General features: G+C 40.6%; 1 protein-coding gene across 1 annotated transcript in view; it reads left to right on the top strand.

Annotated features, from left to right (window-relative positions):
• Positions 1–18993, top strand: part of IFT122 (intraflagellar transport 122) — a 74686-nt gene that overhangs the window by 39177 nt on the left and 16516 nt on the right. Inside the window, exons 17-21 of the mRNA XM_054978303.1 lie at positions 7292–7453; positions 13590–13756; positions 15301–15472; positions 16321–16423; positions 17866–18006. Of these exons, the coding sequence (XP_054834278.1) occupies positions 7292–7453; positions 13590–13756; positions 15301–15472; positions 16321–16423; positions 17866–18006 (745 nt within the window). The remainder of the gene's footprint in view (positions 1–7291; positions 7454–13589; positions 13757–15300; positions 15473–16320; positions 16424–17865; positions 18007–18993) is intronic.

Raw genomic sequence — 18993 nt, 5'->3', positions numbered from 1 at the left:
CAATGGCAAATCATTCCTGTGACATACTCACGCATACCCACAATTGAAACAAGAGTTCAGAAAATGGCCAACGTCTCCTATGATGCTTTATAAACTCCACTGTCTGCTAGGTTAACAGGATCCATCACTCGCTTTCATGGCATCCTCTGTTTATCTCTATAAAGCTGATAGGCATTGGATGATACACTAAAGTTGCAACACTTTTTATCACTTATGGTTCCCTTTTAAAGCCATCACATGAAATCCAGGCACATAATTTACTTAGGGAAGGTCGCCATGAGAATAATATATTGAATTGTTTATTGTTTGAAGTGTCTTTTCTTTTTGAAAAGCATACAGAAAAAGACAGGCAAACTTGTAGATGTTTTCTAGTTTTGCTCAAGGGCTTCTGCCCTCCATGAATGTTGCCTCTGCAAACTTTAGTTTTGTAGCAGAGGCGCAGGAGGAGCAGTTTTCAGAAATATTACTACCTTGCACAACATTGAGAAAGGGGGATAGGGTTGATTGTGTTTAGCAGATAATGAAAGATCAATGATACCAATTCCCAGATAATCTATGTGGAAGATTGGAGGGGAGAGAAATGGAGAGGACAACAGGATACCAGGTATCCCCTATCAGACAGATCTTGAACCAGAGATTCAGCGATAAATGTACTTTTGAATCACTGCAGTAGGATCCTGTGTGACTAAATTTTTGCATGTAACCCAATTTTCAGCAAGGCCACCTTTCAGCGTAGCAGATGTAAAATGCCAGAGGTACTGAAGAGTAAAAGACTTGTAAGTGGCACACTGTGCTTTTTAAATAACATAAATATCCTTAGATCCTGCTGTCGGTTCTGAAAAGAATGAAAGACAGAATGATACTTTGTACAGCTAAAGAGGGAACCCAGGTGGTCTGTCCAACCTTTCTTTTCAGACTTTTAATGGCAAAATTTGTGAGCAATATTATTAAGTCCATTGCTTTTAAAGATATGTGGTGCTTTTAGAATAGCAATTGATCTCATTTTGTTTCTGACAGCATATTTGTACAGGTGCATACGTGCGCGCACACACACACACACCTTTTCTCAAAGTTTAATTCATGACAGAAAACTGGTTTTGTTCCATGCTAACGGGCCATATATAGCATGGCAGGTGGCAACCAATTAAAGCCATCTTTTCTTGAAGCCTTACATTTATTTCATTGGGGGGTTTATTGTGCACTTGGTTCAAATGGTTGGAAGATATTTTTGTTCCTTATGGTGTGGTGGCTTTGGAAATTCTTCATTTGAAACTTATTCTTAACTGTCAGTAATGACTTTTTAAAAATTATATGATCAGTGCCTTGTTTTTTCAGTGGAAGAAGCTGAATTTTGAAACATGAAGCACTGTAATTTTTATTATAGGCATTTCTCTGGTGTTGATCACCATAACAACAAACTGATAGTGCAGATGGTGGCTGTTAATTTTTAAGATAGAAATAAAAGACATGCCACTTTCTGATGTTTCAGTCTTTCTTATTAAATGTGTATTATGTTCTGAAAACTGAGAATAGTGAACACTTGAACTGACCTTTTTCGGGTATGTGTTCGTGTATTCATTTTGGTTACTTCATTAACCTTGTCAAAAGTTCTAAGAGCTTTGCCAAGAATTAGATGTCAGCAATTAGTGGAAAAAGGCAAATAATACACCTTAAAATTTGTTGAATTTGCCTCAGCTTCCTAGTAGGAGTTGGATCAATAGAAGGAGGAAAGGACTGATCAGGGGCAGTAGCTGAGCGGGGGAGAAAGGAACCCAAGAACAGAGAGAGTTGGGGTAGGGGGTTTCAGATTATTCTAGAAATCTAAAAATTGTTTTAAAATTAACATTTAGATGATTTTTAAAATAAAGATGAAGCTAAACTGTACTCTCCAAAGACACCGGCCAAGTCTGCATTCATTTGAAGATGTGTTTCTCCTCGCAAGAAAATCATAACTCACGTGTCTAAAATGTACGTTTGATCCTAAATGCCACCAGTGGAGTGAACTCTGAAGTGGGACTTCCCACCTCCCTTCCCTTGCTGTAGGCTATTGTGAGCCCCTTGAAATTCTACTCCTGAACATCCTCAGGAACAGTGCAGGGTGCAAAGGGGGGGGGGCTGCAGTGAGAGTTGAGAAATGGTGAAAATCACAGGCTCCTCCAACAGAAGTGGCATCCTGCTGGCATAACTATTGTTTCACTGGCAGAACAGCACCAGAGGATCCAACCCATAGTATGGACAGTTTATATCAACTCTCATCTTAATATTTTCAATATTCCTTTGGATCATTTCAATTAATATGTATTACATTTACCCTTGGGGCTGAAGAAGCCAGACCTGGATTGGAAAGAGCTGCTGTGTCTGTCTGCTTTATTGACTGATGCTCTGCTTCTTACCCTTTCTTTTATTGCTGTAGGAGCCATTTTGCATAATAACTTTGTGTGCCAGCCCAAAGTCTATTACAACAGATGCTCCTATTGTTTTGCCAAATTTTCTTCTTTGGTGTCAAAGTCTCTTTAATCACATTTTAAAATGCACTTCTTAACTAAGAGCTCTGAATTCTCAGCATTAGCTATCTCACTAATAGGGGCATGCACTAAAAAACTGGTATTTTTCAGGAAGTATTCTGAGAAGTATTCTCTATATTTGGGTCCAAAAATACCAGTTTTGTAGTTAAAGCCGTGGAGGGGGGGGATTGGAGGGGCTATTTTTGGAGCAGATGGCAACATAATTCCAGTGGAGTGAGGGCTGCCGGACTTTAACACCCCCTCCCTAAGTTTTAACTAAATTAGGTCAAAGAGTCTAGTTCTATGGGCCCCTGAACAAGGTGCCCCCAGCTGTCCTCTGTTGTTTCCAATGTTTTCTCCAGGGAACAGAAACCTTAGCCAAGCACAAACTAAACAGAACCAATAAAACTGCAACAGATTCAATGAAAAACCAGAGAATCACAGCAGAACCAACCTGGCAACAGAAGGCACCTCCCCAAAATGCTCTAGTTTGGCAACTGGAAGCAGTAGCTTTTCTTTTACTATTTGTACAACTTTCCCAAGCCGAGGAGGGAGGTGATTCTTACAGGTGAACAAATCAGATGAGAGAATTGTCATGATTGGACAGACAGTTGAGCTCTCTCTTATGTGTGATTCCATTTACCTGTGAGAATTGCCTCCGCCCTCCCCTTTTTTGCCCAGGAAAGCTGTGCAAATAGGAAAAGAAAAGTCTTGTGACTTTTAAAACGCCAGTCTCAGTTATTTGTGAATATTTTGGGAATTAATCAGGACCAGCGAAACCAATTTATCTGAGAATCGGAATATTAATCATGATTCCATAATGTATCTGAAAAACACTGATAAGGTATTTTTCAGTATATTTTCAGACAGTATAAACTGAATTGCACACCCTTAACGCAAAGCATGAATTTTTGCATGTGCTTCGTTATCTTATCTCCTGCACATACATTCAGGCCACCACAGCCATTTCTGTTTGAGAAGAATGCTTGGTCAGTTTACCCTGGAGCAGGTCATTCACACTGATGATTTTATCTTACCCATAAATACCAGGAATACCACATAAATAATTAAAGTGGAAATTGCTGGCTTTCCTTTTTGGCACATGGCCAAAGTGGGAGGTGCACCGATACCTCCCAAGATGCAATGCAAGAGTGAATCCAGGCATCAGTAATAATGGAAGGTGGGCTAATTGAATGACCTCTGAAGAAATTTTCACCTTTGAAATAAGTGGTTTAATGGCTGGCCTCTTGTCAGGTATTTGTCTGTCTTGACTCCACCTGAAAAAGAAATATATGAAGATATTAGTTAACTGAGCTTGAACACTCACCTGTTTGAATATTTAGTTGCTGGTCTTGGTATCTCCTTCAAGAACATCCTTTTTGACACACCTACAGAAGAGAAGAAAAAACTCTCAAAGGATTCTTATATGTACAATTGAACTTTAAATATTGCAGCACAATATTTGGACTACTTTGGCCATTTTGACCATTTTGAATTTGATGGTTGTTGTGGGTTTTCCGGGCTGTATTGCCGTGGTCTTGGCATTGTAGTTCCTGACGTTTCGCCAGCAGCTGTGGCTGGCATCTTCAGAGGTGTAGCACCAAAAGACAGAGATCTCTCAGTGTCACAGTGTGGAAAAGATGTAGGTCATTTGTATCTACTCAGGAGGGGTGGGGTTGAGCTGAGTCATCCTGTAAGAGTTTCCCAGGGTGTGGAATGCTAATGGCGGGAGGCTTCACTGTATCCTGAGGAGGTTCTTTTGCATATGGATTGGTACTTGATGTGCTAATCTTCTCTGCAGGGCTATTGTCGGGGATAGAATGTTTTGTTAGCCTGGTGTTTTTCAGAACTGGAAACCATGCTCTGTTCATTCTTAAGGTTTCTTCTTTCCTGTTGAAGTTTTGCTTATGCTTGTGAATTTCAATGGCTTCCCTGTGCAGTCTGACAAAGTAGTTGGAAGTGTTGTCCAGTATTTTGGTGTCCTGGAATAAGATACTGTGCCCTGTATCTGTAACAGGATGACTCAGCTCAACCCCACCCCTCCTGAGTAGATACAAATGACCTACATCTTTTCCACACTGTGACACTGAGAGATCTCTGTCTTTTGGTTCTACACCTCTGAAGATGCCAGCCACAGCTGCTGGCGAAACGTCAGGAACTACAATGCCAAGACCACGGCAATACAGCCCGGAAAACCCACAACAACCATCATTCTCCGGACGTGAAAGCCTTCGACAATACATTTTGAATTTATTGTGGTATTTATTGTGGAATGTGTTTGATAGAATTTATTTATCGTAACAACTATTTATTGTAATTTATATAAGTATTTATTAGCACTTTGTCACTTAACACCAATTAACTTTATGTATAAATTGACATTAGTCTTATATTTATGTTCTATCATTAGACTTTCTAGTTCCTTGGTTGTGGTAATCCACCTTAAGTTCGGGCTTTGCTTTCTTGACAGCCAGATGTGGTTAATTTCTCACTGACATAGAAGAGGGTAATAGGATCTTGTCTGGTAGTTCAGTATCTTTCTCTTAATGGTGACTTTGGCATTTTCCAGGAATGCTTCTTAAGTGTGCTATACAGACTATGCAGTGATTAGTTTCATGTGCACACATTGAGAGCCAAGCTACAAATAACGAATTACACGAGGACTGCACATGAAGGAAGTCACAATGTTAGCCGGGAAGCTGAGTTTTAAAAGAGGATCGGAAGGCTTTGTCAATTTCCCCTCTCTACAGAGCCAGGAGATTCCTGCTCAGAGGGTTTGTTAATTTCCTCTTTGCCTCTTAGAACAGGAGGTGAAACTGACAGAGCCATCTAGAGGCAAAGAGGAAATTAACAAACCCTCTGAGGAGCCATCTCCTCAGCTCCCCAGAGAGGGGAAATTGACAAAGGCTTCCGATCTCTTTTAAAACTCTGCTCCCCGGCTTACATTGCAACTCCCTTCACGTGCAGTCCTTGTGTAATTCGTCATTTATAGCTTGGCTCTTAGTTGCTCATTCAGTGACAAGTCACTGGTTGTAATGGATCCAAAGTATTAATTGAGACATTTTCTTTAGTTATCCTAAGCTGTTGTGAGGCACTTTGAAAATGTGTCTCATAGAATCATAGAGTTGGAAGGGGCCATACAGACCATCTAGTCCAACCCCCTGCTCAGTGCAGGATCAGCCTAAAGCATCTCTGACAAATATTCATCCAGTCTCTTCTTGAAAACTGCCCGTGAGGGGGAGCTCACCACCTCCCTAGGCAGCTGATTCCACTTTTGAATGACTCTGACCGTGAAAAAGTTTTTCCTAATATCCAGCCGGTACCTTTGTGCATGTAATTTAAGCTCATTGCTTCGCGTCCTACCCACTGCTGCCAACTGTAACAGCTCCTTGCCCTCCTTCAAATGACAGCCTTTCAAATATTTAAAGAGAGCAATCATGTCCCCCCTCAACCTCCTCTTCTCCAAACTAAACATTCCCAAGTCCCTTAGCCTTTCATCATAGGGCTTAGTCTCCAGACCCCTGATCATCCTCGTCGCTCTCCTCTGCACCCTCTCAATTTTGTCCACATCCTTTTTGAAGTGAGGCCTCCAGAACTGCACACAATACTCCAGGTGTGGCCTGACCAAGGCAGTATAGACAGGGGCTATGACCTCCTGCGATTTCGATGCAATGGCCCCTTTGATACAACCCAAGATTGAATTAGCCTTTTTTGCCACTGCATCACACTGACTGCTCATATTTAGTTTACAGTCCAGTCTTACCCCAAGATCCCTTTCTCATATACTGCTGCCCAGAAGTGTATCCCCCATCCAGTATTTGTGCTTCCCATTTTTGTGGCCCAGATATAATACTGTGCACTTGTCTTTGTTGAATTGCATCCTATTCACAGCTGCCCACTTCTCCAGAGTATTCAGGTCTTGTTGAATTTTAATTCTATCTTCTTGGGAGTTTTCTACTCCTCCCAATTTGGTATCATCAGCAAATTTAATGAGCAGCCCTACCACTCCTTCATCCAGATCATTGATAAAAATATTGAAAAGAGAATACAGGTCTCAAGAGAATACAGGTTGAGGGAAGTGTTCCACCCTATCATGACATCTGATTCTTTATGCTGGAGATCAACCAGTCATCAAGTGCCTTTTGGGGGTGACTCTAGTGGCAATGAGGCTAATGGTGATTATATTTTACATTTCTTGGTACAGGGTTGTACCAAGGGCTTAAGTTTGGCTAAGGTTTGTGCCATATGCAGTGGATATTTCACATGGTCTCTTTATTTTTAATGACTGTGCCCTATCTCATGTTGATCTCTAAAATGTAAGGCCTGCACTATACTAGCTTATTTTGTTGTTCAACAAATAATGTGTTAGATTCGTTTGTTAAAGCTTCTATAGAAAATTCTTATGGATTAGACTGAACCTTTGGAAATATTATCATTAATAAATGGCACCATAAAATTAAAAGGACTTCCTTAAAAAAATAGCACCATTGAGTTTCGACCAGACCATTTCCTGCCTTTTGACTGTTCTGTTTCCTTATTTTATGATGGAAGTTTTCTGCTTTCTTTCTGAATATTGCCGGGGGGGGGGGGTAGTATTTTTTGCACGGAATGCTAACAAACAATGATATTGATATCAGTAGGACAAAGCAAGTTTAAATGCAAGCAATCCACTTTTAAAAGCTTTTGTGAATCACATCTTAATATTTTCATTTGGCTGTAGTCAAACTTGTTTCCTGCCTGATTGTGTTCTGTGAAAATATTTCCTGTCTTTTTATTATTTTTTTAAGGAGAGGAAGAAGCGGGGACAGAACAACAATGACCTGTTTCTAGCAGATATTTATGCATACCAGGGAAAGTTCCATGAAGCAGCCAAACTGTACAGAAGGAGTGGCCATGAGAACCTGGCTCTTGATATGTTCTCTGACTTGCGCATGTTTGACTATGCAAAGGTATACAAGTATTTTATTTGTGGGGGAGAGATGCTGATTTAAACTAGCCCTGTTGTCCAGGGATTTTTTTGTCTCATACTTCTTCTGTTGTTTACTAAAAACTCTCATTGACCCTTTCAGGAATCCGCCTAGTAGCGCTGTACTTCATATATGCCACAGCTGTGTATTTTACATGAATGCGAGTCCAATATTGCCACTAGGCTATAACGATAGGTACTTAAGGTGGTACTTTACAGGGTAAAGACAGGGGATAGACAGAAAGGAGTATCCCTATATGCAGTTTGTTATGCTGCTCAGGAGTGTATGCAGTAAAGGAAGAGCAGTGGGCCTCATGCTAGAGGAAGACTAGAAAGGAACATAAATGATAAGGATTGCTAGCAGCAGCAGAAAGAAAACCAGTGGGCTTGGGGCAAAGTCTAAGGTGTGGTTAAGTGAGTATGGTGACCCAAGAATTGCTGATGGTAGCTCTGCACTTGAAGACCCCCATGTGGAGACCATCAAAAAGTATCTGTACATGGCAGTGACTCCACATGGGCACCATTACATATGTAGTAATGCTCACTGCATAAGCATGAGCAAACAAGAACGTGCCTTGTAGATGTGTTGATAGTCCATGCCATGCAGAGGATCCTCATAAGTAATGGTGCTTTGTGTTAATTGTCTTTGTGTAGAGACAGCATTTCACAGAAGTGCTTTTTCTAGCATTGTCCATTGGTGCCTGTAATGTTGCACATAAACCTTGTCAAGCGGGCAGGAGGGAGAAGGTAAAACAATATGGAGGTAAAAGTTATAGGAATTTGTGGTGGTTGGGATACAAAATCCCTAGCAAATCACAAGGAAGAATGAGAGATGTTGGGCTATTGTGCTGAAGAGTTGGCTGCCATTGGTGGGTATAATTTTAATATAGAATCAAATCTATCCACGGAGCTTATGGCTGGCCTTGCAAAGATGACGACACTTTTTCATTGAAATGTTTCTTATCCAGAGAGATTCATGGCTAAGTGGTGGTTTTAAACAGGGTCACCCCAATCCAGAGCCAGTTTGGTGTAGTGTTTAAGAGTGGCAGGACTGTAATCTGGAGAACCGGGTGATGCAGCAGCAAAAAAGAGAATCAACAAAACCATAAAAACATAGAGTTGGAAGAGCATTACAGACCATTTAGTCCAATCTCCTGCACAATACAGGAATAGCCTAAAGCATCCTTGACAAGTATTCATCCAGCCACTCCTTGAAGACTGCCAATGAAAGGGAACCCACCACACCTCTAGGCAGCCAGTTCTACTGCAGAATTACTCTTAACTTGAAGAAATTTTTCCTAATGTCCAGCCGGTACCTTCCCTCCTGTAGTTTAAACCCATTGTTTCGAGTCCTCACCTCTGTTGCTAATAGGAACAGCTTCTTTCCCTCCTCTGACAACCTTTGAAATACTTAAAGAGAGCAATCAGGTCTCCTCTCAACCTCCTCTTCTCCAAACTGAACATTTCTAGATCTCTCAGTCTTTCCTCGCAGGCTTGGTCTCCAGGCTCCTGATCATCCTGGTTGCTCTCACCTGCACCCATTCCAATTTGTCCACATCCTTTCTGAAGTGAGGCCTCCAGCACTGCAAACACTACTCCAAGTGAGACCTCACCAACGCTATGTATAGTGGGACAATGACTTCCTGTGATTTGGATGTCATACCTTTGTTGATATACCCCAAGATTGTTTGCCTTCTTTGCTGCAGCATTACACTGACTGCTCATATTTAGCTTCCGATCGATCTATATCCCAAGATTTTGTTCACAAACTCTACTACTCAGAACTGTATTTCTCATCCAGGATGCATGCTTTGCAGTTTTGTTACCCAGGTGGAAAACCTGACACTTATCCACTCTGCTCATGCAAAGCTCTTCTGTTAGTGGAACTCAACTATACTGCCTCCTTCTATCCCTGCTGCATCCCATTGATCTCCCTGAAATGCTGCTCATCGGGGACAGCAGACCCTCAGGAGCAGCATAAGAGGCAAATAGAGGGTCTATACTTTAGCAGAAAACTTAGTCTGGATTCAACCCTATGCATGAGAACTGCTGTACTAAGGCACAAGCATGTAGTTGAGACATGCTGTGATTCCCAAAGCACCTTGACCGATTTCTTTGTTACAACATTGAGTTAGCTGTATATTCTTTGTTTCATTTGATCACATAAGCAAGCCTTGAAGTTGGTTTTGTATATGTCTGAAAAATGAATTCCTGGAGAGAATTAAATTGTTCCCTATTTAAAGGCAGCGACAAGTTTATATGTGGACAAGGGTACTTTTAAAGTCTCCCATGGATTTTTCTAATCAATATCCCTGAAAAGCTGTGCACTGCAGAGTCTTATTCATCACTCATTTCAGACTTATTCTGTCTATTACTGGACAAAAGCTTTGCTGTGGCGCTTGTATATATTTCTGATTTTTTTCCCCTCAGAGTGGGTGGGGGAACCTTATCTAAAATGCAGACTGCATAGCCTGTGCTTGAATTATCTTTTGCTTTTCTCCTGCAAGTGTGACTTAACACTGACTGTGTTTCACTGCAAGGTCTTAGAAGTGCTACGCTTAAAGTGCTATGCTTAAAGTCTTCTGAAACATAAATCTAATTCATGGAGTAGAAATTTCATCTCGCTAATATATATTTTGGCAACAGTGGGGCTCACTTAACTAGTATAGAGTAAAATGAAATCTTTTATGAGTTGTTGAGCAGAGCTCAGTGTAGGGGCTGATGAGCAATCACATGGAATCAAATATGCAGCTTTGAGGAGGAGTGGTTTTGAACAGAAAAGTGATGGTAGGAGGTGCTGCTTAGCTCTTCCCTGCCTTGCTGTTTTCCTATTCCAAATCTCCCTTTCTGAAGTAGCTATTTCTTCTATTTATTTATAAAATAGATAGAACAACCCTATCATTACATATGTTTGCATGTAATGTGTAATTGAAATTAAATTGAGGAAATTGTATTGGTTAATTAAGCTTGAGTTTGCTAGTTATTCTTTTCAAGAGATTTTTCAGTAATTTTTTTTGTTTTTTGTTGTCTAGCCTTAGGCTACTAGACATTTCCAGGGCTCGTCTTGTACGTCCTGATGATTGCAAATGAACCTGGACAGTTTGCAGGAAAGAAGCCCATGATGCTGGCACAGTTCTGGAAACCATGTGAACATGCAGCCTTAGACTTTTTATCAACATACCAGATCGTACATTACTGTCAACTTACAACTAAATTCATTGCAGTTCAGGAAACTGAACTTTCTGCATCTAATTTATTTTGGTGATCTAAGCTAAGAAACACAGTTACACAAAACAAACACTCATTTCTTCATTCAGCTTCTTAACAAACAAAACAAATCCTCTTACCTTTAGCGATACCACCCCACCCCCAGAACAGCAAAATATTGTTAAGCAGAATTGCATCTAATGTTCTGCAAATACTGTCCTAGGCTTACTTCAGCAGCTAAGATGTTATACAACTGTCCTGCAACTGGCTAGTTCAGAGTTCATTTCATCCCTGCTGTGGAGGCAAATTATTTACTCTCTGTGGCAAACCACTCAGTTTCAAAAAGCGTGAATACCTTCACTTTTTCACATAATCATGTCTGACAATACTGCAACATCCACATGCTTTGAAAGCAAGTAGGTGGATAGGTCTTACACAACTTGGCAGGACTTACTTCTGCACAGATAACACTAAAAGTTGAGCATTGTTTTTTGAATCAGACGCAATTGTCGTTCTAACACTTTGTAATCAATTACGTGGCCTTCAGAATGTTCCATGCCCATCATGATGCCCCCCTCTTGTTGCCCCATCTCTGCTGAGCTGTGACTTTCTCTAAAGACTTGTGCCTTCATTCCATGTACCACCTGGTTGATTTTTCTTGTTTATTTTTGGCATTATGCCAGACTGCTGCATTGGAGGTAAATCCTGGGTTGACCACTGTCACAACTGACTTAAGAAGTGCCATACTGGATCCGATAAATAGTAATGCTAGATGCCTTGGAAGGCTCTCAGCATAGACGCCAGAGCCTCCCCCTGTTCTTTCTCCCTAGCAACTGGTATATTACCATGAATATGCAGGTTCCATTTAGCCATCATGGCTAATAGCTGCTGATAGACCTATTCTCTATGAATATGATGTCCACAAGCACAATTGCAGTTCTCCGACCTGTCCTTAATATATATTTTCTGCATACTGAACAGCAACATTCTGCTGCTATTTTTTAAAAACTTCCTAACCTACCATTTTTTCCTGTCTCTCCCTTTTAAACTTACCCAATAGTTTTTATCTCTCCTGTGCTTGTATATTACTGTGGATATTTTGTGAACAAGATGTTTGTGATAGGACAGGAATTTGTTAGATTGCCAGTGGGTGTGAACTTGTGCAGTGCATTGCGTGGTACCTACCTTGCTAGTATGTCTCACCAGCCTGCCATAGGTATAATAATACTAGAAGTATAGATCTAATGGCTTAAATGAATATTAAAGTCAAATATTGCTTTCTTTATCATTTCTATCTTTATACCAACCTTGTGACTTTCTGGTTAGCATTTCAAAGATGGTTACTGAAGTTGGAAGGGAAGACTCGATCCTGGTCACCCAGTGAAACCATGGTTGAGGAGAGGTCTTCCCCATGAGAGTGAAACTCTAGGTTTGGCCCTGTGTGCTGTGCTTGCAGCAGGGCACTGAAACAGTGGAGAGACTCTTTACACAGCCTTTCACACTCCTTGCCACCCAGGCAGGTAAAGGCTAAGTCCACCACACACCACCCGTCTAGCCTCAGTTAGCAGGCAGAGAGCCCTGACCCAAATCCTCACAAGATCTTTCAGAAGCTCCACCAGACAGGCAGCCAGCTCCCCATATGTACCATATATATCTTTCCTCATCCAGCTACAGCAAGGGTTGCCAGGTCCGTATATGCTCCTGGTGGGAGGGGGAGGGACCTGGCACTTACCTCATGCCAGCAGCAGGGTGGCTCGCATGTGAGCTCCAGCGCCTATGTGATGACATCACTTCCAGAAGTAACGTCATCATAGCAGCACTCCCACAGCTGGCGCGTCATCACTTCTGGGAGTGACATCATCATGCAAGGCGCATTCCTGGGGTCCCTGCTGGTTGTGGGCAACCTCTGGGAGTTTGCCCACCACTGGCGGGCACCTGGGAACCCTAGCTGAAGGGTTATTGGGGGAAAGGGAACTATATACTTTCCCTATATATGCTGCCACCATTTAAACTAGGCCCATTTAAAGTGACCAGAGTGTTTGTGTGTGGTATTTCCCCCCCTCAACCAATGATTTCAAGCCAGCCAGGGTTAAACAAAACAAAAATAAACATTATTTATAAGAAGGAACGTAGGAGTGAACAGATTTTAAACTAACAAACAAATTTGAGTTAAACAGAGATGTATTGTCGAAGGCTTTCAGAGAAACAAGTTTGTAATCCTCTTCCTCTCCCTCTCCCCTTCGGTCCGGTCCATTACTGGCACTTTCTTACTTCCCTTTTCCCACTGCAGTTTGCTGTGTTCCTTGAAATCTTCCTGAATTTCGGTGGAGCCTCAGGAACAGCAGCAGGAGAAGGGGAGGGATTGGCTGAAATCTCACAAAAATGAAAGTGCCATTTACCACAAGTAGAATGAGGCATAGGTTCCAACCCTTTTTCTATAGAACCACTGTGACTTGAGATAGGATAATGTCAATAAAACATTACATTACATTTGACTGTTTGGTTCTAGCCCTTCATACCTCCAATCCCTTTTATGTAAGTACCATTGAAGGGGGAAAAGTCATTCCTTGTGCAACATGCCTTTGGAACAGATTTCAGAATTATAAGCTTGCACTTTGGGAATTTAAAATGGTGAGACCAGAGAGAAAACTCTCATCTTTATTTGCAGAAATTGTTATTGGTAAGCCACTGGAAGAAGATAAATAATGAAATTTCACTGGTCTGAAATTCATTCATAATTTTGTTTCAGTCAATTTTTTCTGCCTTTATTGTTTTTTTACTCATAATGTGATGTAAACTGCAATTATTATGCGAGTAAAGTGATTTGGTAGGGAAATATGTAGAATTGGCCTCTGATACAGTGATTGCTACAGGAAGCTTAAGGCAGAAAATCATCTGTTGCACTTCCTCAGGATTTCCTTGGTTCTGGAGACCCCAAAGATACAAAGATGCTAATCACAAAACAAGCAGACTGGGCCAAGAACATCAATGAACCCAAAGCAGCAGTGGAGATGTACATTACTGCAGGCGAGCATCTGAAGGCCATAGAAATCAGTGGTGATCGTGGCTGGGTCGATATGTAAGTCTTGCCCACTATGATACTTTCAAAGGAACTGTTATCTGTTTTCAATAAACAATGGTGTGTGCAGTCACTCTGAAGATTGCTTACACTTCAAAAATTTCTATTATAGGGAATAAAGAAGAACACTGAAATTGAAATGTTTAGGGGTAGGCCTGAGCGCCAACCCCACCATATTTACTTGTGAAAAATGGTGGTAGGCTGAAAAACAAAAAAGCAAGGGAAAGTTGAGGGTTGTGATTCAACACACTGAGAGCAAGCTTCACCCTAGTGCCTCAGGATGTCACCTCAGTCTCCTAGGTGTAGAACCAGCCCTATGTGTCAAGCAAATAGTCTTGTGTTCTCTGTTCAGCATGCATGCTGGGGTTGCCTATCCTGCTTTATACCTAGTTTTATTTTGATGGTACTGTATGGGTTTTTTAAAAAAATATTTGAGACCCCAAAATTGAATCTGGGTTCAGTTATGCGAATTGTGTGTACATATCCATGGTAGAAGACAACTGTAAATTATAGCCCCTGTCTCATGGTATGACTTAAATGCCCAGAAGGCTGAGACAGATCCAAGCAGCTGCTTGTACAAGCAGAAGGCTCTTCTGCTCACACAGTCTTGAAGTCTCTAATTTCTATGAATTTCCTCCTTACAGCTACAGCCTGCTGTACTCCCTCCCACCACACTTCCTAAGATCTTCCAACAGGAGCAACTTTGGGGAAGGTATAACAGGAAGGGGTAGACAGGAAACCCTCAAGCTGAGAGCAGAGTTTTTCTCATGCTTTTCTGTCCCTCCCCCCACCCCCACAACTGATTTTCACAAACAGTAGTACAAATGTACCGCGAAGGTCAGGTATAGTTATCCTGAGTTTTAGTTTCTCCTTTGATGGCATGATAGTAAGATGTGGGCTTCAGGGTCTTAAGAACCCAGTTGTTTGAAGGCAAAACCTGCTTTTTCATGGAAAGCTTTGATTGTTGGTATTTTAATAAAATTAATTCCAGACAGTACATTGAAAAAGCCTCAAAGTCTATGCTAAATTAATTATAATTTTTTTATCCCACTCTTTTTTCTACCAACAATATTAAGGCAGAGAACATGGCCTGGTCCTTCCTCCCATTTTATCCTCATAACAATCCTGTGACTCTAAGAGAGAGAGAGAGACTGGCCCAAGATATCTATTAAACTTCCTGACAGAGTGGGAATTTGAGTCCAGTTTCTCTGATTTTAGTTCAGTAGTAGCCATTACACAATACTGCCTCTCTTTGTTGACTATGAAATCCAACTAGCAAGACTCTACCACTCATTGTGGAAGGCTGCATTGATACAGCTAGGAGCTTTTCTTTTATTGTTACACTCTAGCAGCCCTCTGATGAACAAGCAAGTTTGTAGTTTGGCAGGTGACTACTAGAGCACAAATATAAATAAATGTGCTTAGGTGCACGCATAGATGTCTCTGCCTGATGGCTGTATCATTTTTATTTTAGACATAATAGCAAGAATTCAGAGTTGTAATCAATCAGTGAGTTAGGACTTGTTCTTGGATTTTGTGTTTAGATTAATCGATATTGCCCGGAAGTTAGATAAAGCGGAGCGTGAACCATTGTCAAAATGTGCCTACTATTTCAAAAAATTACTCAACCATGGCTATGCTGCAGAAACCTACATGAAGATTGGTGACCTAAAGGCCTTAATACAGCTCCATGTGGAGACGCAACAGTGGGATGAGGTAACTAGAACTTTCTACAAGGACGATCATTTATCATTCCTGCCTCTCAGTGCTCATTTAGCATTCGATCTTGAAGTTGTTACGTAAATGAAAAAAGAAATTATAACTAAACTACATGTTTTTGAATGTGCTGAAGTTTATTTTAAGAGCAACTTTGCTCACTTAGGATTCTGAGAACAAATTGCCCAGCTGAAAGGGAAGCCTGCCTCCTGAGGAAATTTTTAGTCACCAGCTTAATCACATAGCAAAAACTTTACTAATGTTTTCTTGTCAAGCCTCACTTACATTGTGCTCTGACATTGCTGTTCTAGACATCATGTGGCTTACTTTGTGTCAATGCAAAAAAAAAAATTATCCAGGGCAAAATAGTAGTTGAGAGAGCCAGTGGTGGTGACTGGTTGAATTCAGCTTAGCATAGTTTGCCACCGGTTTGCCATCTTGTTCATCGTTGTTATAAATATACTATGTTTCTAAAGAAGATCACAGAAGTAATACAGTTACCTTAGAGGGAACATCCTAAAACATTGCAAAACTATCCTATGCATGTTGACTTAGAAATTATTGTGGGTTTTTTTTACTGTGTTCAGTAGGCAGTTCCTCCCAAGTAGAACTGTACACAGCTTTACCTTTAGATTATCAGAGAATATCACAAATGTATGTTGACAAAGGCACCTGTTCTTGGTGATACTTGAGTTGGGTCTGAATCTGGTGTATCTTTAATTTGAATCTCTTCCATCAGGTGTATGTGTGAATTTGAAAAGCACTATGATATTTGGTGGTTCTGAATGTATCTGGGAGTGTATACTTTTTTTGCAGTATGTTAATAATGAGTTTATGCTATATTTCAGGCTTTTGCTTTGTGTGAAAAGCATTCTGAATTTAAGGATAATGTTTACGTTCCATATGCTCAGTGGTTGGCAGAAAATGATAGATTTGAAGAGGCCCAAAAAGGTAGGACTGTACAGAGGATTGGAGGGCGGGCGGTGGGGGGGAGCTAGGATGATGACAGCACTCAGAATATACTGGCTGCTTCCTAAAACAAAAAAAAATAGAATATTGAGCATTTTTGTTTGGGAAGGATGTAATTTTGCACAAAATGCATAGGAAGAATCTAACTAGATCCTGGTCACAAACAGTGCAATCCTAAGCAGTGTTATGCTGTTCTAAGTCCATTGATTTTAATGAGACTAATAGGCATAACTCTGTTTAGGATTGTACTGATATTATAGGGATGGTGGTGGTAAGATAAGTTTATAGCTGAAAGTAAATAGTTACTTTTTGCAGTCAAGGGGTGTTGGTCAAACATTTTTAGCATATCAGTGAAACATGAACTCTGCTGCTCTGGCAGGAGTATTCTCCACATCCAAGTTCTAAAATCCTATTGTGGATATTCTCTAGAGCACCAAGCTCTCCACATTATGATTTACATGTATTCCTACAAAGTTAGTTGCTCCTGGGACCAATCCCAGTAATGAAAAAATGTAGCATATGAATCAAGCTCACTGAATTGTCTGTACTTCATTTTTGTATAGCTTACATTTACCAAGTAGAAACTAGGGCTGGATTTTAAAGTACAGCTAGTGACTTTTTATATTTAGAACTAATCTACACTTTGTATTTTGAACAGGTTACAGGTGCCCGAGTTTAAATGGCAAAGTGTATGCAGGGCATTACTGTTGTTTTGGAATTACCTCTGGGTTAGGTTTCTTTGTAATGACAGAGAATAGCATCCTTCCACATTTATTGCAGGGAAATCTAGCCAATGGAATGCATATTTGCAGTTCCCAATTGCCTTTTTCCGTATGTATTCTGCCATTTTTCACTTGGAGTTTGCTCTGAGACCAGCAAGTAAAGTGTGAATCAGCCCTTGTGTGTGGTCCTTTATTCAACATTGAGTAAGTGAAGTGCTTCATTGAAATGAGACATTCATACTGATTTTATTTGTTTCTTAACCGGCATATAAAATAGTCTCGCAGCATCTCCTAAAAAAACTCTAGAGATGGCACTCTCCTCACATCTCTGTGGAGTCTATTCCACAGAGAGTCTACTCTGGGGGCTATGGTAGAAAAAGCATGGGCCCTGGACAATGCCAGCGAGCCATGCTAAGTGGGGGAAACAACTAGCTTGAAGGCCACATGTAGTACATGAGGGAAAGACGTTAATTTAGGTACACATTTAAGAAGCCTGAAGTACTATAAAAGCTGTAAACTAGTTTTTTCTGGTGTCCCTTCCATTACATTAATCCACCCCCCAAAAAACCATGCTGAAGAATGCCAGGGTGTAATCCCTTTCATCCATCTCTTTGTTTGGTTGCAGGACCTGTTCTTAATTTTAATCAAGTTAATTGGTTTAATCACTCAGTAAAATCTTCTTTGTTTTGGCCCCCTTTCAAGCATTCCACAAGGCTGGCAGACAGACCGAAGCTGTAAAAGTGTTGGAACAATTAACTCACAATGCTGTGGTAGAAAGCCGATTCAATGATGCAGCGTATTATTACTGGATGCTGTCCATGCAGTGTTTAGATATAGCTCAAGGTGAGGAAAAGCAAGCAGATTTACAGGTGATCTGTTCATGCATGGAGGTAGAACATCTAACAAATTCTGAAAACCTCTTTATAAATCATGCTGTACAAGTTTCTGTTCTTTGTTATATTGTATATATAAATCCCAGTATTTATGTTGTTAAGTATTATCTTTTATGTATGGTTAAGCATAGCTGACAAGCATTTCATTAACTCACGGTTGCATAATGTCTTCTAAAGTGACTAGACCTCTTCTAATACCCCTTTGTGTCTTAAAATAAGGAGGGAGGTCTTCCCAGGCTACATGCTGCATTGATTTAACTAAGACTATAGACCTAACTCATGCCCAACAGCCTTGACTCAGTGATAGACCAACAGCTTTGCATGCAGAAAGTCCTAGGTTCATTAAAGGATCTTGGATAACAGGAGTTGGGAAAGACTTTTTTCCCCGAGACCCTTAAGATATGCTGCCAGTCAGAGCAGACAATACTGAACTCAATGAGCTATGTATAAGGCAGTTGCATATTTTCAGTTATTTCAGTATAAACCATTTTCTGATAGTCCTCAGTCCATCATGGGCATTTTACTCTGTTGGAATTACTCCTTTTGGATTTTAAGAGAATTATGGCTGTAATTCTTCTCTTTTTCTTTCATTAGTTGACCCCTTTGTGCCCACCCAGAATGTAATCTTTATTTTGTCTTCATTTATGGTTACAATGGCTGTGTGACATAGTTCTTATTTACATAGAAAAGCTCTCAGTGATTCAGCCTGAACCCCTGTAGTGTACCACATTCATCACCATGCAGCTGAATGGATAACTTGAGGACTAAAGTTCACAGCTGCTAGTTTTAACGGCGCGTGGCATTTATGGCGAAGAAATGTTAATAAGTATTACTTCTGCTCCATCATTATGTTTGGGGAAGCCAAGTCATGACCCTGGGCCCTACTGGGTATATTTCAAAACTGGTACCTGCTAGAAAGTTTTCTAATTGAACTGTG

This window comes from Eublepharis macularius, chromosome 4 (assembly GCF_028583425.1).
Source record: "Eublepharis macularius isolate TG4126 chromosome 4, MPM_Emac_v1.0, whole genome shotgun sequence".
NCBI classification, from domain to species: Eukaryota; Metazoa; Chordata; class Lepidosauria; order Squamata; family Eublepharidae; genus Eublepharis; species Eublepharis macularius.
The sequence above is the reverse complement of the archived record's forward strand: the minus strand, read 5'-3'. Positions and strand labels throughout refer to the sequence as shown.